At 41.6% G+C, this 26,050-nt stretch overlaps 1 protein-coding gene across 1 annotated transcript; it reads right to left on the reverse strand.

Moving 5' to 3' along the window:
• Positions 1-2,273: 2,273 nt before the first annotated feature.
• Positions 2,274-22,156, reverse strand: LOC117461299 (ATP-dependent translocase ABCB1-like). Its single transcript, XM_034103118.2, has 28 exons — positions 22,071-22,156; positions 21,776-21,849; positions 21,566-21,635; positions 20,732-20,882; positions 20,586-20,631; positions 15,355-15,546; positions 14,667-14,838; positions 14,313-14,437; positions 13,639-13,810; positions 13,419-13,532; positions 12,074-12,184; positions 11,862-11,987; positions 11,188-11,391; positions 10,927-11,097; positions 10,559-10,720; positions 10,276-10,464; positions 9,120-9,266; positions 8,897-9,001; positions 8,196-8,273; positions 7,491-7,574; positions 7,188-7,391; positions 6,968-7,068; positions 6,708-6,848; positions 5,603-5,759; positions 5,312-5,509; positions 4,577-4,783; positions 3,854-4,000; positions 2,274-3,423 (listed from the first exon to the last, which is right to left on the reverse strand). Exons 2-28 carry the CDS (start codon positions 21,838-21,840, stop codon positions 3,217-3,219), a joined length of 3,846 nt encoding a protein of 1,281 aa, XP_033959009.1. The 5' UTR covers positions 21,841-21,849; positions 22,071-22,156; the 3' UTR covers positions 2,274-3,216.
• Positions 22,157-26,050: the final 3,894 nt, after the last annotated feature.

The following is a 26,050-nucleotide window of genomic DNA, read 5'->3' on the forward strand; positions in this document are numbered from 1 at the left end:
TACTTTTCACAGTAACGCATTACTTTTTGGTGTAAGTAATCAGTAAAGTAACTGAGTTACTTTTGAAATGAATTAACTAGTAATGGTAACTACTAAGGTACATTTAGAACAGATCAAAAATGTGCGAGTAATTTGCGATTAATCGCGATTAACTATGGACAATCATGCGATTAATCGCGATTAAATATTTTAATCGACTGACAGCCCTAGTTTATTTACATACGGTTTTTACCTTAAAAGTTGAACATTTGTGCGTAGCCTCCCTGCTTTTTCAGCGATTTCAATAATACCCACATTCTGCCTTATTTCTCCCCAGGATCGTGGTCTCTGTCTTGGCGTGGAACTCTTGCCGTGAGACAGACGCTGCGACTCTGTTCAACAACTTCTCCAGCTCCATGCATGAGATGCTCCACCTGGCCACCACATCTCAGCTATAAGTAACACTTTATTGCCCTCACGGTTCACCAACACTGGTAATAGCCGACAGCTAGCGATAGTCATGTTTGTTCAGAGCACAGATCAATGCGAAGTTGCTGAATCTGATCTGCTGATAGCCACTGGTTTGGGTATTAAATCAAATCTTATCAACTTTTCTGGTTCATGTACTGATTTATCATTTTTAGTTTAAATCTTTATGATTCTTGTGTACATTTTTTGGAGAATGTTTCATTTTAAATTCTGACAGTATTAATCCGTTTTTAAGATAAGCTAATGCTATGGCTCAAGGCCTTTTTATGGTGTTGGTTCTTCAGGGGGTAAATATTTACCAGACGCTGTGACCCATGGACAATTGAAGAAAATAGCTTCTGTTTCTTTTAGTTATTGTCCTTTAATTATTTTTGCAATTATGCATTCCGATTTAACTCATTAAAAATAACTTTATAAGTTAAATATAATTGATTTGTTTTATGTTATGGATTAGTACAAATCTAGAGAATAGCACACAAAGTTGGACTGAAATTATTTTTGTAGAAGAAATCTGTTAATATGGTCTTACTGTTTGTTTTTATGTTTGCATACAATCAAAATCGTGATAGGAATTACAGTGTTGATAGTTATAGTGGGCAGGGGCGGACTGGCCATTGGGAATACCAACTCCCGGTGGGCCGGTGCTGTGCGTGGGCCGGTTGGTAGGGAAACGGGGTTCAGGGGGAGTGGCTGTACCCGTAGGATATAAAAGGGGGAAGTGAGTGACGTCTGACTCAGAGGTTGCGCGGCTGTGGAGAAGAACGTGTTGCCCACATTCTGTTACTGAGTTTAGGCTAGTTAGCTAGCAGGTTTATTGTTTTGGGTGCAGTCACTTTTGTCTCCACTTGCTGTTCAAATAAATGTTGAAAGAAAAAGTAAATCTGTTTCATATGGGTGTTGAGAGATGTATCCATAGATTTAGTCCCTAATTTTGCTCTCAAAATGGACCAGATAGATGCATTTAACTTCAACATTAAAACAAAACAAAAAAATCTTCCCGGGGGAGCATGCCCCCGGACCCCCCTAGAGGAAGTGAGGTCCACCACCTGCCCACATCCCCTGTTAAATTGTCTCACCCACATTGAGGATGCTTCCTACGCCTATGTTTTATTCCATGCGTCAAGTCAGGCAAATTGGGTCCAAATGTTATTGCATCAATGATCTGTTAACATTAAAATCACTAAATATATGCTGTAACTATTTTGGTCTAGGCAACTCAAGGGCTCAGGTAATGTGATTACTATATGAATAATGGTCCAAAATAACATAAAATGCATAGGGTTTTTTGTTAAGTAACATACTTTCGTCGCCGGCCGGCCGATACATGCCGCGCATTAAGTGGGCCTGTCTGTCAATTAATCCCCGGGCCACATTTTCCCCCCAGTCCGCCCCTGGTAGTGGGAAACACAGGTATGGGTAAGCTGTTAGCTGCATTCACCCTATATACTGTAGGAAAGACGGCTAACACTACCAAGCTATGCAGGAAGTAACGTACCATTTAGCTAGCTTCCACTTTTTAATCAAACCATCACATTTCAGTTTGACTTTTGGGAACTAAGAGTGGCCTTCAGATCTATTGATGTTGAAAAGTTTTGGTTTGCTTATGGTTGCCTTACTTGCTTGGTCACCGCACCTCAAAAAGCCTACACACTATGCAGCTTTCCTTTATCTGTACGTCACGCTTGAGATTGCTAAATGTTAATACGAATGTATATTGGGATTGCTGCGGTAAAACGTGAATGAGCCCAAAAAACTGTGATTTCCATCCCTCATTTCCACTGCATTTAAAAACAATCTGTCTGTGTTGACAAAGGTTTTGGAAATGGCAAAATGTGAATAAGATTGTACTTCATTTAAACATACAATGAACACTAGCTTAATAATTAACATTAATACTTTTGTTTTATTATTCAAAATGTTGCAAACTGTAATCTGATGTTAAAGTAAGTGGATGATTCAATTACTGAATACAAAACTTTAATAGTTACATAAAGGCAAGTTTTACAAGAAGGTTAGTCCTTCCTTGCATTTGTAGAAACAATAGGATTCCTTGTGATTGCAACCAAAGTGTGACAATAAAAAATTAAACTCTGAACAGCCCTGTGTGTACAATATTTTTTATTTTAGGCACTTCTATTCCATTAACACAAACTGTAACAAAAAGATACTCTTCATCATGAAAATCAAGTAATTATAAAGAATGTGCTCAAATACATATACTGTAGAACATTTGTAATGATGTCAGATGTATACTTAATGCCCTATCATGCATAATAAATCCAGTGTGTCGCTATCTTTAATCTCTGTACATCAGTAGTATTTAACGCTTAACAGAAGATGGCACCAGAAATCAACAGCTAAGGCGTATTGGCAACAAGTAGGTCCACCTTTTATAAAGAAAGGAAAACAGGAGTCCATGTGTTCAAGGCACACACTTGGGGGGAAAAAACAGCAGACATTTTGACTTGTGATAGTAGAAGAGCAGGTGTTACTAATAACATTCAGTAAGCCAGCATGCACAATACAAGTATCTGTGATCTTATTAACATCTGCACATCTCCTACTGTCACATATCAAATTATATCTCCTGTGAAAAAGGCCCTTAGAAGTGACAGCTAATGAACGGTAATACAGGAGTTTGACTTGGCTTTTTGACTTGTCTGATGATCACATTCATTGCTCTACTGCAGGACAGGGAAACATGAATATTTCTGGACACGTCAGTGTTGTTTTGCTCTCTATGTCCTCCTATTCCCTACCGTGTCCCATCTGTGTGGTGACCAGCATGAAGTAGAATCCCTTTTTGGCCAGCAGCTGTTGATGTGTCCCCTCTTCCACCACCACTCCTCCCTTGAAGACAGCGATGCGGTCTGCGTTTTGGATGGTGGACAGACGGTGGGCCACAATGATGCACGTCCTGCCCTTACTGGCCTCGTCTAACGCCTCCTGCACCACCTGGAAGAGCAGCATGATGAAAGTGAGATCACATGGACGGACTTATAGAAAAACATTTGGAGAAAGGCGTGGCTTGTTCCATCTTTCTCTATTGATTTTAATTATTAATACTTCCCGTGTCGTGGAGGGATAATGCACATTCAATTATTTGTAATTTTGAATAACTTGCACTTAATTTCCAGAGTGGATTAAGTGCATTTAATGAATCGACTTTAAGCTTAAGACTGTTGCTGTACAATTCCTGTATTGTTTGTGTCTGTTGTTTTTGTTAAGTTTTGTTTGTGATGTGTTCTGTCATTTTGTGTATATGAAACGTTTCTTTGCTGCCCATCTCCCAGGCACAATCTACTGTATCTAAAAGGACCTTTCTGGTAAAACGCCAGTTCTCCCCATTTTCTTGCTCATTGGTCTTGGTGCCCGTAACACTTACCTTCTCACTCTCAGTGTCGAGTGCGGAGGTGGCCTCATCCAGAAGCAGCACTTTGGGGTTGCGAAGGATAGCTCGGGCTATGGCTACACGCTGCTTCTGACCACCTGACAGCTGCGTTCCCTTATCACCGGCCTGAGTGTTGTACTTCTGCTCAACACAGAGAGAGAGAGGTGCATTGTTATACATGTTAAATAAAGACAAAAGCCAACAAACACCTCGCTGAAATATTTCCATTTTAAATACTTAAACATTATCTTAGTAGAGTCATTTCCAAGAAAGAATAATGTAATTGATACCAAAACAACAGAGAGACAGTTGTGAGGCTATTATTTAAATTAAGATTAAAAGTGAAATATTGATCCATTATTTATTAATTTTGAGAAACCTTTATATAAGTTTACACATTTTTCTCTGTTGATTTTGTTTAAATTGAATACACATGGATGTAATGTAAATTCTGTGAGATTCACTAAAAACAAATCCCATTAACTGACATTGTTCAGAAAGGGAGGAAGAAATCAGATGTATTGACAAACGGCATATCTCTAAACCTGCTCACATACAGTAGACCAGAATAGCCCAAACAAGTACCACTAGAGAAACAATTTCCCAAACGCCCAGTAGAGGGCCTTGAGATGTTATAATACTGCTCATACAAAAACGACATATCTTTAATTTCAGGCTTTGTCTGGACATATCTCTCACTGAAACCTCAGCAGTTACCTGTGGCAGGCTATCGATGAAGCTGTGGATGTTGGCCGCTTTGGCAGCTTCCTCTATCTCCGCCTGCGATGAAATGCGGCTGTTGTCTCCATAGGCGATGTTTTCGGCTATTGTGCAGTCAAACAGCACAGGCTCCTGGGACACGATGCCTATCTGAGATCTCAACCAATGGATGTTCAGCTCTTGTGCATTTTTATTGTCCAGAAGCTGAAGGAGAAAAGTATTTTGCAGTCATTATTGTATAAGGATTGATGGGGCTTTACGTCTATAACATGCAGATTTGTTTTTGGTATCCAAGAAATATAATTTGGATCTATAGTTGCTGAATACTCCCCTTTGGTCATCAAATAGTTGCTAAGTATGTCTGTGTGCCTTTTAGAATAAAAGTATATTTATTATCACCATACTCAGGTACAGAGAGGTTTTGCAAAGGGTTCTCTCAGTGTAGTACAAAAATAGCTTTTCATTTTCAACGTCAACAAAAATGTGAATTTAGTTATAAAATTATACACATTCTCAGAGGACTGTCAGTATGAACGGGAATGAATCCCATCAAGATAAAATGAAATGGCTAGTGCAGTAAAGATAAAAACACACATGCTACACCAGCTTCAGCCAGTTTTTATTTTCCTCTCATCATGTCAGTGCTGTAAAGTAGCCATAAACACACAAGTTGCAGTAGATAAAGGTGTTAACCCAGTTGCACAAAGTATGTACGTCTATTTGTCTTCTTACCACTCTCCCCTCTCTGGGGTCGTAGAACCTCTCCAGCAGCTGGATGGTGGTGCTCTTTCCACAGCCACTGCTCCCCACCAAGGCCAGAGTCTCTCCCTTCCTCACCTTCAGATTCAGCCCTTGCAGGATTTGCACATCAGGGCGTGACGGGTAGTTAAACATAACACTGTCAAATTGCACATTACCATCAAATTTGTCCTGGGGGTTTAAAGAGATGACACAAAAGAGAGATATGTTAGCATCTGTCTAAAGAGTGTTGTTTTTTCGGTTTGGCTTTGTGTTAAAATGTACCGGTGACTCTCCCGCCTGGGATAGATTATCGATGGCGGGCTCTCTGCCCATCAGTGCCATGAGGTGGGCAGCTGAGGTTTTGGCCTTAGCGTAGTTTGGAGCGAAGGAGTTGGCCTCTCCGAGAGCCATGGCTCCGTACAGAATAGCAGAAACCACACTAGGAGAGAAAATCCATGCACGTTAGTTTTATCATTCATATTTTCACAGTCACAGGACAAGCATTTTTAAAGTGCTTTACAAGCGCATATAGATATATTAAGTATATCTAACAGAAGTTAAGAAATCATGACCAAATTCCACAGCAGTCATCCAATAAGTATAAAGACATTTTTCTCAAGTTTAAGATACATTTTCTCTTAGTTTTGTCCATTACTTTGGTTAATGAACATGAAACGACACAAAACTAATCATGACATTCCCATCAGCCTCAGCTGCACTTTGTGTTTAGTGCTTATTAGTTCATTTATCATGCAAACACGCTAAACTGAACATGATATACCTGCAAACACGAGCATGTTTTAGGTCAAAACAACGTTATGTTTAAGAAAAGCATCACACGGTTGATTGTGTGGCTGTAGATATTTTGTCTAATTTCCAGACGATCAACATGTTATAATAGATGTCTTGTTCATCATTATAGATTAATTTACTTACTTAACTCACTGCACAAGGTTGCATAACATGGTGTATGGGGGTGAGGAGTTAATGTTTCTGTGTTTTATGGTTTTATGTTCAGAAGCTGAAGGTGCAATGTCCTTTGGACTTCCTCTCTTTGTAACAGGTAGGCTACACTTGAAGGCAGTGGCTCCATATCAACATTCATGTTAGCATCCTAAACACGCATGTGACTGTTACATCACCAAAGGTACAGGTGTCTTGCGTGACAATGTCATCTGGATTACAAGCCAACCCACTCACAGCGGCCCCTCGCACACTAGGCCGGGGTAATGATTAAAAGCCATATAAACATCTTCTTCGGCCAACAGGAATGCTTTGATCTGCTGTAACCTACAAGTGCACACCAACACAAGTCGTCTATATAAAACAACTAAACTTTATCTACTGATTAAGATACAAGAAAAGGTCACTCGGTCTGTTTACTCACAGGAATACTCCCTGAATATCCATTCTGTTCTCCTCAACAAGCCAAGCTCCAAAGCGGAAACAGCCCGCGTAGGCGAAGTAGATCATGGCCTGGCTGAAGGAGAAGGTGAGACCGTGCACGTGGGCATTTTTCTGGGAGTTCCTGCACAGTGAATCAGAGAGATTACTCCTTTAATTTATCCAATTTTATTAATAAACATTGAATTGTGTTCATATATCCAGTGGGCATGTTGGATATTTGGTTTAAATAATGTAACACACCTGAATGGTATTTCTAAGTTTTCCTGATACAAAGACTCAAACTTTGGTTCTCTGTTAAGGGAGACAACAGTACGGATATTCTCAATGGCCTCTGTAGCAATCTGTAGAGACAAATCATAAAAACATGTTATGTACTCTAAAGGATATCAAAAGGCTAGTGATTTAACACAATGTGCTCAGAGTCATTACAACTTGGAACTGTGACACACTGAATCTCTACCTTTCCAGCCTTCTCCAGCTCCTTCTTGTCTTCAGCAGCGTGTCCAGTGAGCGCCTTCATCTCCACAGCGCCGGCCACCGCCATGAAGGGCACCACCGACAGGACGAGCAGGGTCAGCTCCCAGCCGTACACGAAGGAGATGATAATGCTGGTGCCCATGTTGGCGAGATTCTGGGCCAGGGTGGCCATACGCACTCCTGTAGCCTGAGTAGGTGGGAACAAAGCAGATGACAAGACCCCTGATTTTCTGGGACGATTCATTGTTGTAGTCTTTGTGAGTGTGAGTTTGCTGTTGAGACTTACCCCTTGCACTTGGGCTGCGTCTGTGGCCAGTCTCGTAGTGAGCGCTCCAACACTGTTTTTGGGGTTGTCAAACCAGCCAAGGTCCTTTAAACAAATGTGTATTAAAAATAAATACTATACATTAACTTGTAATTTAAAAACGTTAAATAAACAACAGCAGTCAGAAATCTCTTAGGTGCCACATTGTTTTAATTTGGCTTGGGATAATATGGAAGTATCACGATTGTGCTGGTGACAATATTTTCTGCATAATCATCATAATATTCTTGAAACACTAAAGCATACTGGAATCAGTTTAGGATACATTTTGTAAATACAACTTTAGTTTTTATCCCATCAAAGCTAGGATATATCATTTTTAAGAAAACAACATTTTAAGTGAAACAAATATATTCAAAAACAATCAAAGGAAATCATAATTCATAGTTTTCCCCTGTATAAATAAAATATACATAAAGTTAAGAAAGCAAAACTTTTTGAGTCTGTCCTTTCCTAAAAACACAATCAACTTATTCTGGTTCTATTATTGAATTAAAACGATGTAGCTTTATACTTCCTGACTTGGTTATTGTTTATTAATAATTGAATTTGTGATGAAGAAAGAGATATAGCACAGGGGAGGAGAGAAAGAGGTGAGACTCTTTTTTATTAATAATTAAGCACAGGTCGTTGTGCAGGTCTCAGATTTCTGTTGTTTACACTCACCTGTCTCATCATGGCTTTGAAGGCCCCGAGTCTCAGTTTAAGAGTCAGGAGCTCTCCAGATTTCCCAAAACAGAAGCCCTGTGAACGTTTACAGTCAGAAAACATGAAAACTGGACATAGCAAACACGTCTGTCACAGCACCTGCATGTGTTTATACTGCAACACTATCATCATGATTGTGTGTGTGTGTGTGTGTGTGTGTGTGTGTGTGTGTGTGTGTGTGTGTGTGTGTGTGTGTGTGTGTGTGTGTGTGTGTGTGTGTGTGTGTGTGTGTGTGTGTGTGTCATTTGCAAGGGCACTCACGTAAAATCTTACTGTAATCCTTTTCCAACCAAGTACAATGGACACTCTTTGGATTTAGGCATATACTGTATAGTACAAGAACCAATTTGACATTTTGGGAACTTATTGGGAGCTACATTCCAAGAGTTAGATGAGTAGGTAGACACCAATCTCATGTTTGTACAGATAATATACAGCCACAGCTACAAGACAGACCTGTTTACAGACCTTATGCTGCTAAACTATACAGTTGCTGTGTATGGTATACCATTACATTTATTGTACAGACACGAGAGGAATCTTCTCTTCTGACCCTCAGCAGGAAATCATATAAGTGCTTCAAGTGTCAAACTATTTATTTGAGGGCAATGAACGCACCTTAAATGAACATGCATGTGAGTGTGTGTGAACATGCATACCTGGAAAAACATGGCGACAAAGGACACCGCTCCAATAAGAACAAACATCAGAGAAAAGTACGAAGCTCTTGTCCTGACGACGGCTGGATCTAGATGTGCAAACACCTGAGAAGAGGAAAAACAGTTTGTCTGTGGGCTTCTTCAACATCTGACAAATGCTGCATTTGAACATAAATAACCACCAAATCACTTTTGTGGTGCTCAGATATTAAGAGTATCATACAGTGATGATGTTGGAGAAGATGATAGCGAACAGTGGCTGCATGACGCCGTTGATGATGGCACAGATCGTCCCCACCAAAATGTAAGGCCACTCAGGAATGTTGAGACGCATTATTTTGAAGAACGACACAGGGGGAATATTTTCATCCTGCAGGAAGAGGGAGAAAGAGCTTAGTGACATCTCGTTCACACGCATTTCCCTGGACTGTGGTATATTACGCAACTGCTAGAATGTGGGGAAAGATGGAGGGAAAGACTGTTCACGCATTAGAGGAGAAAGTACATTGTATATCTTTATCTTATGGTTATTGTGTACATAGTTAATAAGCAGGGTGAAGGCAGAAACATCTCGTTCACACGCATTTCCCCTCTTTTTTCCAGGACTGTGGTAAATAACTACATTACGCAACTGCTAGAATGTGGGGAAAGATGGAGGGAAAGATTGTTTAGGTAACAGAGGAGGAGGTGTAAATCTTACATTAGGGTTATTGTGTACATAGTTCATAGGCAGGGAAAGGCAGAAGGGACAAAAGAAACATGAAGCCACAGTAACATGGGTCACTATCTGACTTAACAGATAATACTTAAAAGGAAACGCCGAATAGCAATCCTGGACTTCCTTGATATATCTTTGCTACAGTTAATAATATCTCTGTATTTCTGTTTCAGAATAGGAATATAAGGTGAGCCCTGAGAGGAGTAAGAACAACCAATTCTGATCCAAATTTGTTACGTTTTTCTGATTTAAAATGTGAAGAAGGGGACCTATGCAGAATGGTCTCTGACTCTGTGAATATGAGATACCCTTGGATAAAGTTCACGTAAATAAGCTGCGTTTATAACAGAGACGCCTTTATACTTCCTCAGAAAACAAGTAATATTTGTAATAGATATGGGAGGATTTACAGAAATGATTAAATAAATCCTCAGCATATATCAAGATCATGTGCTCGTCCCACCTTCCTCTTTTAAAAACAATCATAGCCATTCAAACCACACAAAGCAATGGCTAGAGTTTGATAGCTTGACAGTTGTAATGGAAAAGAGGAGAGCCCTGATCTGACCTTTGTCCAAATGTCAGCTAAAGTATTGAATAACCTGCACAGACCATGTTGACCCATCCACCCAAAGCCCAGAGATGTGGCAGCACAGCTCACCTCCTCCAATTTCTCCTCATCTGATTTTTCTGTCTCCTCTTTGTCTGCATCTGAGACAGCGAAGGAGGAGCCTCTTGTGGTCTTCCTATTTTTCAGAGAGGAGCGAGAGTTGGTATGGACTAACGGTCTCTTCTCATCAGCAGACGGCTCACACTCTGCCTCATCCGTCTCCTCCTCTTTCTGGAAAGTCTGCAACAGAAAGAGAGAGAGGAAAACAATATGGCTGACCATTCTGAAAGTTTCCCTTGAACTCAAACCCAAATAAATAGTTTGTGTGTTTTACCTGCATGGTGACCAGTGTGTGGTAGACTCCCTTTTCTTCCATCAGTTTGCTGTGACTCCCCATCTCTACAACTTCACCTTTCTGGAAGCCAGCGATGACGTCAGCATTTCTGATGGTTGACAGGCGGTGGGCAACAACGATGGTGGTACGACCGAGTCGGACCTGCACACAAAGACATGTGTCCCAGTTTGTATGTCTTTGCTTAGATTAACAAAAAGGATCAAAATTGTACGTACAATTTTATAAACATTCTAACATGTAAGGAAGTAGTAAACCACATTAATCTAGGATTCTACCTTTCTTTATGTCAGTATCAAAGTGCAAAGCTGTGTTCTGGATGAGGTAGAACAGGATTTGTGTATTTGTACCTTGTCGAGTGCAGATTGCACAATGGTCTCACTCTCAGCATCAAGCGCAGATGTGGCTTCGTCCAACAGAAGGATTTTGGGGTTGCGGACTAGAGCTCGAGCAATTGCGATCCTCTGCTTCTGTCCGCCACTCATTTGAGTTCCTCGGTCTCCGACCATCGTCTGAAACGTCTGCTCAACAATAAGAGTTTCAATATTAGCAAGTGGTTGAAGGAGATCTTGATAAACACACAGAACAGGGAGTCATTAACACAGTCATACGTCAGGAAGGCTCATAATGAAGTCGTATGCATTGGCCTCCTTGGCAGCTTGTTCGATCTCCTGTTTGGTCACGTCAAGTCGACCGTATCTGATGTTCTCTGCGATGGTGGTGGCGAAGAGAACAGGCTCCTGACTCACCACGCCGATCATCTCTCTCAGGTAGCGGATGTTAAGAGAACGGATGTCGTGCCCGTCAATAGTCACCTGAAAAACAGGATTCAAACACACATATAACAGTCATATTTATCTGAAACAGCATCTCGTCATTGTTTAAAAAATAGTCGACACTTTTGGGGACTTATTTCATTTAGCGCTAAGAGCTGCGAATATTTGATACCGTGGCCAATCTCATCAATCAACACTTTTTAGACAAAAACTTTTTTAGATTCTCAAAGTGGATTTATTAGAATAGCTGCCTGGGAAGCAGGAAACAACTACGGTCTGCAGTGCCTGCAGTGACACATGATTCAAAGTATATGGGCAGAAACACTGAAAACACTACCCAGATGTTTTTGTTCATGTCACACCTGATCCAATGAAATAAAAAAATGTTATGGGAGTTCATGCTAAAAACATTGAGTAGTATTTTAAGTCCTGGAATATAGCAGAGCGGATATGCTAACAAATACTAAATGAATCCAATTTAAATGAAGCGTTTTGGAAACGTCACTCACAGATCCTTCCTGAGGATCGTAGAACCTCTGCAGCAGCTGGATCGTTGTGCTCTTCCCACAGCCGCTGCTCCCTACCAAGGCAATGGTCTGTCCACTCTTCACACTCAGAGACAAGTCGTTTAAAACCTACAAAAGTAAACAACGTCATTTACGAGATAAAGTTTGAATAAGGTGTTTAAGAGTTCAGTAAACAGTGTCTATGGTGAACGTACTTGGATGTCTGGTCTTGAGGGGTAGCTGAAGCGGATGTTCTTGAACTCAATGTTTCCTTTGATGGAGTCAGGCTTGAAGCCGGCCTCTGAATAACTGTCGATGGCCGGTTTCTGTTGAGACAAAAGTTTACTTTTATTTCACTCCTAAAAAACTCAGCTCTCTGTTCCTGTTTGTAGTTCGGCCACAGTTGGATACATAACCTGATCCTTCTCAAAACATCAATAAGACAAAGGCAGGAAGGCTGTCCCACAGTAGGGTGAGCGCTTTGCGTTTTTTCTGCTTCTCTAGGTAGGTTAGACACACACGTTCACACACACACACACACACACTGCAGTTCCACCTCAATGGTTTAGCTCTGTTTGGACTGAGAATGTGAGACTGTTTTATGTCCTTCTTGGAGGCCTCATCTTTCTGTGTTTAAGATTAGACAGCATACTGCTTATTTTAGATCAGATGTCACGAAGCAAGAGTCCTTGACTTGGAATGGATACTCTTCTAAAATTCTGAATTTGGACCTTTTAAAAAACGAAAAGGCCCTGAGAGGAGATTTTATACTTTTTGTATACGTTTTGCTTTAGGCTGTGTGATTATTGCTCATGCTTAAACAGATGTTGTCCGTGCTTATAAACTAATCTGAGTGGGTAGTCACTGTGAAAGAATAACAGACGCACAGTAAACTATAAACATGCATGGCCCAGAATAACTAGAGACCAGACTGCGGAAGTGGTTCAATTGTGTTTCTTAGACCATTTTAAATTCCACATATTAGATAAGATAAGATACGATTCAATAACATGAGCTCAGATATGACACGATATAATGACATAAGATACAATACGATAATCTAAGATATGATACGATATAATGAGATAAGATATGACAAGCTAAAATAAAATACGATATAATTAGATAAAATAAAATACAATATAATTTGTTGCGCTGAGATACAATGCACTAAGTTAAAATTAGATAACATTTTATATGAAATGATGGGATACGATACCAGAACATACCATTACAAGGAATCTGCTGCACATGTGTATTAAGGGTGCAATGTTTGTAAAAACTGATACTGTATTGTTTCTCAGGGTACATGCACAGTAACTTCACAGAGCCACAGCTGTGTAGTATCAACCAAATGACCTGACAGCAGGTGCTCTAATTAGAGTAAAATCCAACATTTCTGTCTCCAGGTTGTCGGCTGCATCAAAGTGGCTCCCCAGAGTGCCAGAGTACAGCGCTGCATGTTCAGTAATACAAACTGACAACTGTCCAGCAGCAACAATGTCTAAAAAAAACATCATGTGAAAGGTGTGCTTTGGGTAAGAATGTTGCATTCCTTACATGGTCAATAATGCTGTACACTTTATATGCAGCTCCCCGGGCGCTGGCGAAAGTCTGGAGGTTGGGAGAGGTCTGTCCCACAGCGAACGCTCCAATCAGCACAGTGAAGAACACCTTAAGAGACACACATCAGTGTTAGCTCAACCTCTCTTATTTAGAGTCTCCCTTTTGTTTTAAGAGAAACGATTAATAGGATCTCTTTCTAAATGTGTCTACTCACAGTGAGTACGGATCCAATGGTGTACTCATTACTCAGGACGAGCGTACTTCCGTACCAGAAGGCCAGAGCGTAGGACAGGTAGATCAACAGGAAGGTGAGGCCCATGGAAAAGTTAGCAGATGTCGCCTTCTTTATTCCCATATTCTTTGCATCCTCCAAGTTCTTATTGTATCTGTGGTTCAAAACAATCAAAAACAGGAGCACAAGGACATGTCAGTGGAGAGCATAGTTAGATATATAAATTAGATTGCAATGACAACAGGCCTTTGGCATCATTAAATGTCACATCAGTAGAAACACTAATCACATTGTATGGGGGTTTTATGGGTTGTATCCAGTTACAGCCTTTGCAGGGGCTATTTCTCTGACTTAGAACAGTTTACGTGCCAATATTTATTCTCCCTACACAGAAGTAATGCTTTGTTGAATAGAAAATAACCACGTTAAGTCTGATTTTCCCCCCAATGAGATCAGTATGAATGTCAAAATCTAGTTTGCATTTAACTGTGGATGTGGATGTCCCTGCAGTGAAATTCAGCTCAGATAGGTGACTGAAAACACCTAGAAACTTCTGATGTTATATTATACCCTACCCACGGTACTCAGGGTTATATATTTACAATCACTGCTATTTGGTATTATCTTATTTTTGCTTTTGATCATATTGTACACACCTCTTGATTTCTCTGTCTTGACCATTGAAGGCAAACACTGTCCGGACAGCAGAGAGCACCTCTTCTGCCACAGCTCCAGCTTTGGCATATGCAGTCTGCTCTTTAGTAGTGAAAGTCGCCAGCACCTAATAAGACAAGGAGAAAGACACAATATTATTAAGAATACCTGCAGGGGGCTGAGTCCTGTGAACAACAAATGGATAGCAAGAGAATGGCACAAAGATAGATTAAGAGCATGTGAACTTTAAAAGGGAAGAAGAAGAAGAAGAAGAAGAAGAAGAAGAAGAAGAAGAAGAAGAAGAAGAAGAAGAAGAAGAAGAAGAAGAAGAAGAAGAAGAAGAAGAAGAGATTTACCTTGGAGAAGATTCCAGCTGCAATGGCCAGCGCAGGGCTAACAGCCAGGATGACGAGGGTGAGCTTCCAGCCTTTGATGAAGCCGATGACAAACGCTGTGACGAAGGTGGTAAAGGCCTGGAGAAGCCTCCCAGCTTTGTCGCCAATTCCTTCTTGGATCTTATAGACATCACTGCGCATGCACATAAAAAAGGAATGCTGCATGTAATGTTGTAAAGGGAAAACCGTGAAACTAAATGTTTTAACTCAGATGAAGGATTATATTGTACACTAATAAAAGATATGCTGGAAACAACCATGTTTTTCTATGTCAGAGATGATAACCACTTTACAGAAGATCTGAAATAAATAATTGATAAGTCGATCTACAGAAAATTATCCAGAAAAAACTTAAAATGTACAAGAAAGCTGTTCTCGAAATCTGGATAAAAGTACTTTCTATTTATTTATTATCTTTTAATTTTCCTCCTTTAGGAGAAAAGTGCTTTTAAAATGTTGTTGCTATCAAGGGGTCAAAATGTAAACCGAGGCTCTGGGAAATTGTGGTGGGTATTTTTCACTTGCATTAACCAAATAATCAATCATTTATTTGAAAAAATTATCGGTTAATTTTTTTTGTTTAAGTTTGCTGCTGAGCCCTGCTTTATTTGAATGAGAAATGTGTGTGTGTGACTTGTCCGTTACCCACTCTGTGAGACGCGTGTTGAGCTCTCCTGTTTCAGTGACATCGTACCAGCCGATGTCCTGCTGCATGATGTGGTGGAAAAACAGCTTGCGGATGCGTGTGGCCTGCCGTCCAGCGGCCAGCGTCCAGAAGGCCACCTGCCCGTAGGCAACCAGCAGCACGACGAATCCCAGGATGGAGTAGCTGATGGCAAACCTGGAAAGAAAGCAGTATTTTTTACTTATATGACTTTAAACGCACAGCGTCGGCTCTGGAACCTTACTTCTGGATAGGGGTTGGACTCTATTCTTCTCCGGAGTTGCTCAAGGTGTGAGGTGCCGGGCGGGTGTGGGGATACTCACAAGTCCCCGGTTAGGTGCTTCGTTGTTGGAGTTTACCCCAGTGGACGAGAGGGTCGCCTCCCTACGCCTGCGGGTTATGGGGGGGAAAACTCTGACTGTTGTGTGTGCTTATGCACCCAACAGCAGTTCAGAGTATACGGCCTTCTTGGAGACCCTGGAAAGAGTCCTGTATGGGGCTCCTGAAGGGGACTCCTTAGTCTTGCTGGGAGACTTCAACGCACATGTGGGCAATGATGGAGACACTTGGAGGGGCGTGATTGGGAAGAACGGCCCCCCCCTGATCTGAACCGGAGTGGTGGTTTGTTACTGGACTTCTGTGCTAGTCATGGATTGGCCATAACAAACACCATGTTCGAGCATAAGGATGCTCATAAGTGTACGTGGTACCAGAGCACCCTAGGCAGAAGGTCCATGATCGATTTCGTTATCGTATCATCGGACCTGAGGCCATATGTTTTGGACACTCGGGTAAAGAGAGGGGCGGAGTTGTCAACTGATCACCATCTGGTGGTGAGTTGGGTCGAGTGGCGGGGGAAGCCTCTGGATAGACCTGGTAAGCCCAAACGTGTAGTTCGGGTGAACTGGGAACGTCTGGAGGAGGCCCAAGTTCAGGAGGCCTTCAGCTCACACCTCCGGCGGAGCTTTTCGGGCATTCCTGTGGAGGTTGGAGACATTGAACCAGAGTGGTCGGTGTTCAAAGCCTCTATTGCCGAAGCCGCGGCGGGGAGCTGTGGTCTCAAGGTCCTAGGTGCCTCAAGGGGCGGTAACCCTCGAACCTCCTGGTGGACACCGGTGGTCAGGGAAGCCGTCCGACTGAAGAAGGAGGCCTTCAGGGATTTGTTATCCCAGGGGACTCCCGAGGCAGTTGCAAGGTACCGACAGGCCCGAAGGGCAGCAGCCTCATCCGTGGCCGAGGCAAAGCAGCGGGTGTGGGAGAAGTTCGGAGAAGACATGGAGAAGGACTTTCGGGCGGCACCAAAGTTGTTCTGGAAAATTGTCCGACACCTCAGGAGGGGAAGCAGGGGACCATCCAAGCTGTGTACAGTAAGGATGGGACGTTGTTGACCTCAACTGATGGAGTGTTGGGGCGTTGGAAGGAACACTTTGAGGAACTCCTGAACCCGACAACTCCGCCCTCTATGTTAGAGGCAGAGCTGGAGTATGACAGGGGATCAACACCAATCTCCCGGGGGGAGGTCACTGAGGTCGTCAAACAACTCCACAGTGGCAAAGCCCCGGGGGTGGATGAGATCCGCCCGGAAATGCTGAAGGCTCTGGGTGTTGAGGGACTGTCATGGTTGACACGTCTCATCAACGTTGCGTGGAAGTCGGAAACAGTACCGAAGGAGTGGCAGACCGGGGTGGTGGTTCCCCTTTTTAAAAAGGGGGATCAGAGGGTGTGTGCCAATTACAGAGGCATCACACTACTCAGCCTCCCCGGGAAAGTTTACTCCAAGGTACTCGAAAGGAGGGTCAGGCCGATTGTCGAACCTCAGATTGAGGAGGAACAATGCGGATTCCGTCCTGGTCGTGGAACGACGGATCAGCTTTTTACTCTCGCAAGGATCCTGGAGGGGGCCTGGGAGTACGCTTATCCGGTCTACATGTGTTTTGTAGACTTGGAGAAGGCGTATTACTGGGTTCCCAGGGAGTTACTGTGGGAGGTGCTGCGGGAGTATGGGGTGAGGGGGTCTCTACTCAGGGCCATCCAATCTCTGTACTCCCAAAGCGAGAGCTGTGTCCGGGTCCTCGGCAGTAAGTCGGACCCATTTCCGGTGAGGGTTGGCCTCCGCCAGGGCTGCGCTTTGTCACCAATCCTGTTTGTAATATACATGGATCGGATTTCGAGGCGTAGTCGTGGGGGAGGGGGTCTGCAGTTCGGTGGACTAAGGATTGCACCACTGCTTTTTGCAGATGATGTGGTTCTGATGGCTTCATCGGTCTGCGACCTTCAGCACTCACTGGATCGGTTCGCAACCGAGTGTGAAGCGGCTGGGATGAGGATCAGCACCTCCAAATCTGAGGCCATGGTTCTCAGCAGGAAACCGATGGACTGTCCACTCCAAGTAGGGAATGAGTCCTTACCCCAAGTGAAGGAGTTCAAGTATCTCGGGGTCTTGTTCTCGAGTGAGGGAACAATGGAGCGTGAGATGGGCCGGAGAATCGGAGCAGCGGGAGCGGTACTGCAGTCGCTTTACCGCACCGTTGTGACGAAAAGGGAGCTGAGCCAGAAGGCAAAGCTCTCTGTCTACCGGGCCATTTTCGTTCCTACCCTCACCTATGGTCATGAAGGATGGGTCATGACCGAAAGAACGAGATCGCGGATACAAGCGGCCGAGATGGGTTTCCTCCGCCGGGTGGCTGGTGTCTCCCTTAGAGATAAGGTGAGAAGTTCGGTCATCAGGGAGGGACTCGGAGTTGAGCCGCTCCTCCTTCGCGTCGAAAGAAGCCAGTTGAGGTGGTTCGGGCACCTAGTTAGGATGCCACCTGGGCGCCTCCCTAGGGAGGTGTTCCAGGCACGTCCAGCTGGGAAGAGACCAAGGGGTAGACCTAGGACCAGGTGGAGGGATTATATCTCTTCGCTGGCCTGGGAGCGCCTTGGGATCCCCCAGTCAGAGCTGGTTGATGTCGCCAGGGAAAAGAAAGTTTGGGGCTCTCTGCTGGAACTGCTACCCCCGTGACCCGACCACGGATAAGCGGGAGAAGATGGATGGATGGATGGATGACTTTAAATGGGACATTTATCGTTCTTACACAGTTGGGTATTTGGAGTACCTAAAAACCCACAAACTAAATCCCACAAATCAAATATGGGATTTAACCAGCCATGCAGATTTGGCTCCACTATGTATCATGCAGGTTTATTAGAATATACCGCTTTCATCTGAGTATATCCACCAGGGACGTGCACAGACATTTGGAGGGGCTATTGCTCTAAACTGGAAAAAGGGCCTTTTGAAAATTCTAACATAAACTCATAAAATAAAAACACAACACTGTCATTGCAAGTGACACTCACAAGTGACTTTTATGTCCAACTGCTACATTCGTTATTTGCGGTCCATATCTCATTAAAATATCTAATGTTAGTAACTATTAAAGAAACAATGGGGACAATTCTGTTTTAATGTAGTTTTACGTTGTTACTGCGACATAGGCTACTGATAACATAGGGCTTCTATAATTAGCCTACCTTAAATAAACTCACTAATTAATTAAACCAGTTCAATACGCATTATTCTTATCATTCTTTATGAGCGTAGTAACGGTAAGGTATCTAATTACTTATTTATTTGCGGGAGCAGGCTCCGGTGAGCGGGAGCGCGCTGCTTCACTATCGCGCCACCTAACCATTCGCCAAATGTTTTTAATACCATCGGTAACCGGCCAAGCGCCGGGCAAAAAACAATCTTCAAATAAAAGAAAGTCACCGGAGGAGTTAAAGGAGAGTGACAGGGAGTATGTGAAGAAGAGGGAGAGAAAGTTTCAGCCAGCTTGATCGATGGAGTTGGCTGCAGTGACGCGTCCTAAAACCCTTTTATAATCTATCGATTAGATTTATGATTCGAAAATTATAAAAGTAGGGTAGACATGTGGAGATTATCCGGCTGAACAAAACGTGCATTTATCAAACGGGTTGTTTTCCACAGACCTTATTTCCAGCTATTTTCCAAAACCCTTGTCGAGAGAACCAGCAGCTTACTTCCTGGTTTTAGGACGCGTCACTGGCTGCACCTCTCAATATGATGCCAATATAAACAAGGTCTTCTGTCGGCTCTGTACATCAATGCCGACCTATGCTGACAAGTAAGTGAAGAGTAGACAATATAAAGGTATTGGCAAAATGTCCCAGCAGTTTAGGATAATGAAGGTTCTAATCAAATCTATTACATAGCCATTATATGTCTAACTCCTAATGACAGGAAGGCAGAAAGTGCATTATACAAATAATAATAATAGCAGACATTTTTTAACAATGACCACAATATCATTATTTTAATAAACCAAATATGAACAATTGAGGAAAATGAGGAAGAACTGATGATTAAAATGTTGTAGTACAAGTAGTAATGTAGTTAGTTGCATACATTACTATTGCAACAAATGTGTTAATTTTCTTCATTATTAGTCGATTTTTTTTTTGGACGAATGCTCCGGGCCAGTGGTTACAATGGTGGGGCCAGTGATAATACAAGTCCACCGGCCCGGAGGTAGACATTATTTACCCTTAATGTCTACCGCTAGTAAATTGTCTACCCCCCCCAGCCCCCCCCGACAATTTACTAGCGGTATTTACTAGCGGTATTTACTAGCGGTATTTACTAGCGGTATTTACTAGCGGTACCGCGGTGGGCCGGCGGTACCGAAGTGGGCCGGTCGAGAGTCCCGGGCTGATTTGTAGTCCCAGTCCGCCCCTGGGTGCAACACATTTTCCTCACAATCTGTACACTGGGCTTTTTTGATGGGGGTTTAAAGAGACTGCCACAAAAAGGAGCGTTTTCAGATAGAGATTGAATACATGTATATTCAGACATATAGTAGGAGAAGAAAAAAAACATATAACATGTTGTTATATGTCAACATATAACATTTTAATAAAACAAAAAATAATTATGAACCTGAAAATGAGAATAGAATCTGCCCATTTTAATAATTGGTTAGATTTGAACAAGATGGTAAATAAGTTAACTTATACATTTAAACATGGAAATACAAAAAAAAAGTTGATGCAATTTATTAAATATATTTTTTATAGAGAAACCACTGCAATTTCCTCGACCTCCACCTAAACTTTATACAAATATAAAAACCATTAACAACAATAAATTCAACATTTTGGAGATATTTTTCACCCAACAGCCTGCTCTGTTTATGCTTTATATAAAGTCTTACCCCTTCATTTCTGCTTGTAATGTGCTGTTTCTTGGTGCTGTGGCATCTGAAGACACAAGGTAAGAAAATGCATTGTTATGATGTGTTATTGACAACCTTAACCTAATTCAGGTAATTGTGACTCCTATGTCTAACTGAAAACTCACTGGGGATGCTGCTCATCGCAGAGTCATTTATAAAGCTGTCTGTCATGTCCCCGAACACAATACACATGAGAGGAAGAATGACACCGTGAACCATAGCACAGAGCGTCCCAGTCAGGATCAACAGAATGTCCACGCCGCTTGCAAACCTAAACTACACTCACATAAAAGACAGAGTATGGAAAGACCAAAGCAGATGTCAGTCAATATGATTGTATATTGTGAATTCTCCTGGTAACTTGCTTGATATTTTAATAACAAATGTGAACAATGCAAGGGAAATACTTTAAACTCTATGCAGCTATTATATTCTCATAGCAGGGGACACCGGGAGTCGAACCCAAACAACATGAGGATGTGCCACACTCCCATCCTCTCTCCCCGCCTCCTCCTCTTACCTCACACACACACACACACACACACACACACACACACACACACACACACACACACACACACACACACACACACACACACACACACACACACACACACACACACACACACACACACACACACACACACACGCACACACACATACACACACACACACACACACACACACACACACACACACACACACACACACACACACACACACACACACACACACACACTTGTAACATCATCCCACTTACAGCCCAGTCTTTACCCATTAATCTCAGAATCTCAGAAACATACAACCATCAATACATATTTTTCTGTTGTTTTTGCAGTAGAAACGGCTTTCATTGGCTTGGTTTACACATTAATTATCAAATGATTTGATCAGTTTAAAATGTAGGCACATTGCATAGACAGCTGGTTATGAGAAGGAGAGATACAGTCTGAACTCACCACACCAATGGCGCCAACCATGGGCAACTTTGGTTCTTTCTCTTTCTTCTTTCCTTTCTTCTTGCTTTTACTGGAGGATTCAAAACGCATGATGCCTGAATATAAAGTTTATATTTCCTCTATATAACAATTGAGACACCTGTTGATGGCTTAAACCATCACTCTAGAATCTACTGAACTTGGCTTTGAGAAATAATTATTGAAATATACCTTAAATCCCCATTTTGTTGGTGTTTGGGTGCGTTCATCATTTCCGCTTCGTCCTTCTTATCCATGGCTGGGTCCTGTGAGAAGATGTTACGTCCCAATCACAACAATTTATATTAACCCTCTATGATATAAGAGCACCCTCTGGATCCAAAGCTCAGTCTGCTGTCCATTGTAAACTGTGTCATCACATTTTATTATAGGCTACTAAGGTATTATATTCTAGGATTATGAAAAGAACAGTAGGTATATCAAAGTAGAGTTTAAGAGCGATAGATTGAAGCAGGCGCTGACATACCGTTTCTCTCGCAACCCCTCTCAGTGCCGGTCTATTTTTGACAGAGGTGGTGATCACAAACGCGCCTGTCCAACGCTGCTGCTTCCTCCTCCTCCTCCTCCTCCTCCTCCTCCTCCTCCTCCTCCTCCTCCTCCTCCTCCTCCTCCTCCTCCTCCTCCTCCTCCTCTCGTGTTTTTATTGTAGGGTAGCCTCTATCCCGGGACGAAAGAGCTTCAGATAAATAAAGTGCAGCTTTGACCTGCCCGTGTTTCTCAGTGCTGCTGGCTGTCAGTGTGAGACTCCCCCGGTCATCTGGTCTGAGTTTTATAGCAAATAATCCATCAAAGTCTGAACTGTAAGTGTCACGATAATTTAAGACTGTCAGCGTTTTGTGAAAGACGTTTAGGATTGCATGTCGAAATGCAGACGGAGTGTCAATAAACTGGTACACAGGGCAGGGCCGTTGCGCTATCCTGAAGTAAGCCACGCCTCCCAACTTCATCAATTTATTTTTCATGGAGAAACACAATTATGCTAATATTGTGCTTGCGTTACTTTAAAGTGAACATTCCACACAGACAACCTTATTCACGTTTTATTATATATGGAAAAGTATATTCTAATTTTTTTCCTATGTTCTCGTTAGCAAATAGGATATATGCTGTGTGGTGTTGTGTACACAATAGTGTGCACAATATAAATATAAATAACACTACTACCTGGATCGTGAGTTATATCATAAGACCCCAGCAAAACTTGGGGTTTAAATTATCGGTTATTTAAGTGAATCGTTGCTTCACATTGTTTACAATTCAGATAGTTTGAAATTATTACTTAAAGGTCCCCTATTATACTGTTTTTTATGGCAAGCCGATTTAGCTTTTATTCATTTCTGGAGGATATCAAAAAATCTATTCTTACTAGTAAGAATGCAAATTCTTGATATCAAAAATGTAATTCTTACTAGTAATAATGTTTATTTCTGATATCAAAAAATTGAATTTTAACTAGTTAGAATGCAAATTCTTGATATCAGAAATTCAACTAGTGAGATTAGCATCGTTTTTCTCCTTCATTTCAATGGGAGTTGGAATTTAAACTAGTTCAAATGCCAATTTCTGATATCAGTAATTCAATTTCTGATATCAACAATTGGCATTTCGACTAGTTGAAATGTAATTCTTGATATCAGAAATAAACATTATTACTAGTAAGAATTGCATTTTTTATATCAAGAACTCGCATTCTTACTAGATATTTTTTGATATCCTCCAGAAATGAATAAAAGCTAAATCTGCTTGCCACAGTTTTTCATCAATATATTATAGGTCTCAGATTTATACAAAACATGTCTCTGAAGTGTTTGGCTCCAAATACCAGATCATGCAGTGTTGCATCCCACAATCCCCTCTGTTTCAGGCTTGTTTCAAAAGTGCTGATTCTGTGTCTGTTACTAGATGAAAATAAGGAGCCACTCCCCACGCCCCTCTGAGAGATATTTGGTTAAAAAAAACCACAATGGTGCTCTAGGAGGAGATTCAGGTGATAAGGTGTGTGTGTGTGTGTGTGTGTGTGTGTGTGTGTGTGTGTGTGTGTGTGTGTGTGTGTGTGTGTGTGTGTGTGTGTGTGTGTGTGTGTGTGTGTGTGTGTGTGTGTGTGTGTGTGTGTGTGTGTGTGTGTGTGTGTGGGGGGGGGGGGGGGGGTACCTTGGTTGGTGATTGGCTAATGGTTACACAAGCCAAAAACATCGTTTTAACATCATAAAGTGGCCAAAATCTGATCAGCTCATTTTCAGACAGGTTTATATATAAATGGATCAGGACAAAAAGTGAGCAAATCTTTTTTCCTGAAACTTTCAGAATGTCTTTACACAGAGGGGACACATGTGTATGTATAAAAGACATGAACAAGTTGATTTTGCATAATAGGTGCCTTTAAAGTCTAACAAAACAAACTTTGGAGACATAAACACCACTGACTTTTCTTTCCTGTTTTTATTTTATTTCTGGCTTTCTCCACATAATTTCACAAACCGGTCCAATGAAAAATGACCAAAACTGAGTCCACACCATATGACGTTACAAGCAAACATAATTTATTCACCTAAACTTCAAAACAAATATGGAAATTAGAAATGAAAGGAAATCATGGAGGTGTGAGGTCTGTGTTATTAAATCAAACTAAAAAGTAATGAACATTTCCGACAGATGTCGGTACTTGTTAGTTCATTTTAAATGATGAGTTTTCATAAATTGTTCATTGTTCATACAATTATTGCAGCTCCATCTATCTCAACCCCCAACCTTTTTCTATGGTTTAATTTTAAAACTAGTTTGTGGCCAAAAGTAAAATTACATTTTCTCCTCCAAAACATGTATACAGTTTTAGAAGAAAGACTTACACAAGTGAAGTCTCATTGTGGGTCAAGGTTAAGGTTAAGTAGGACAAGTCATCCTCAGTCAGGCAAAAGACGTCACCTAATTGCTTAATAAAATCCTGGGTTTGAAAAGGTCTCAAAGTTTAATAATCTGCAATTCAATCACTGGTTGAACTCTGGCATTGTTTTGATAAAGTGCCATAAAGACAGACTTCACCCCTTGTTGTCATATCCTATCTATTTGCTGCTTCTCTCATCCCTTTGTATAACCTTCCTTTTAGAATAACTGATCCAAGAGTATTATGAGTAGAACAAAGATGTACACTAAGCTGAAGGCTCGTGTAGTACAGATGTTTAGATAATGTAAATTCCCTTCCATTCGTTCCTTTACCAAGTTTAAGCAGAACAGATTCACATTACTTATCTCTACAATAGGTCAAAGGGACCCAGTATAGTTGTCATACTGTGTCATGTGCTGCATTCAAAGAGTCTTTTACTCTCTTCGACATCATGGGAAATGTCTCTCCTGTGGGTTTTCAAAAGTTCACGTACTGCCTGCGTAGAATTAAAAAGGCCTGACACTAAAACCACAAAGTCCAGAGAAAATGTGTGACATGAGAACAAGACGCTGCTGTTGTGGTTTGATTTGTTACTGTGTGTATTTGGTAACATTTGGTAAAGATTCACATATGATAATGCTACGTGTCTGTCAGTAGCAGTTTGAAGAGTTCTCCAAATATTTTTGTGTTGTTTTGAAATTCCAACTGTTCATTAGATCACCTCAAAGCATATAGACACAATTAGTACGTATCCCAAATGACCATACAAACTAGGCTACTTCATACTTCTTCATTTTCATAATGAAATGTTGTACTTCTTGCTTCCCTATTTTTGTACCTTTGGATAAATAAGTTACTTTGCTGACTAAGATTCTACATAATCCAGATACAGATATACATTTATTATACACAACTGTAAACCAGTGATTGCCATTGTTTTTGGAGCACTTTGTCACCTTTCTCTAGAAGTGTTGTTATATTAAAAGTCAAAATATATTGGACACAAAATACAAACTGTAGCCGATTTAAATAATGAATTACAAGGATTGAACTACAATGTTAATGTTTATCCTATTACAAGGATAAACATGTTAGGAGACCCACAGGGTAAACATACTGTAGCTGTTTGTCCCCCAAAGTCCCCCAAACTCGCCCCCTAGAGTTTGACACTTTGATAGACTGATAGAGTTGACAGTGGAAACACAATTTGCTGTTTTCTTTGGGACCACTAGATGGGGCTCTCCTCCTTCAAGATGACTCAACTGAATTCAAGTTCCAACACAATAGGCGCATTCACACTGCAGTACTTTTCCCACAAAGGTTCATGCGAATTTAGTTCATGCGAACTCTTTAGTTCGCATGAACTAAATACAGATCGCGTTCACACCGGAAAAAGTCCCTGGGGGTGGATTAGGCAAATGAAGCCGCTGATGTCACTTCTTCTTCTTCTGCTTTGGGTTTACTGGCAGGCCGCAAACCACTTCACGGCGTATACTGCCGCTCAAAGTCCCCGGCCGGAAGTCCCCGGAGTTGGGGACTGGCTGTAGAAGCGGCTGGGAGTCCCA

This window comes from Pseudochaenichthys georgianus, chromosome 16, assembly GCF_902827115.2.
Source record: "Pseudochaenichthys georgianus chromosome 16, fPseGeo1.2, whole genome shotgun sequence".
Taxonomy (NCBI): Eukaryota; Metazoa; Chordata; class Actinopteri; order Perciformes; family Channichthyidae; genus Pseudochaenichthys; species Pseudochaenichthys georgianus.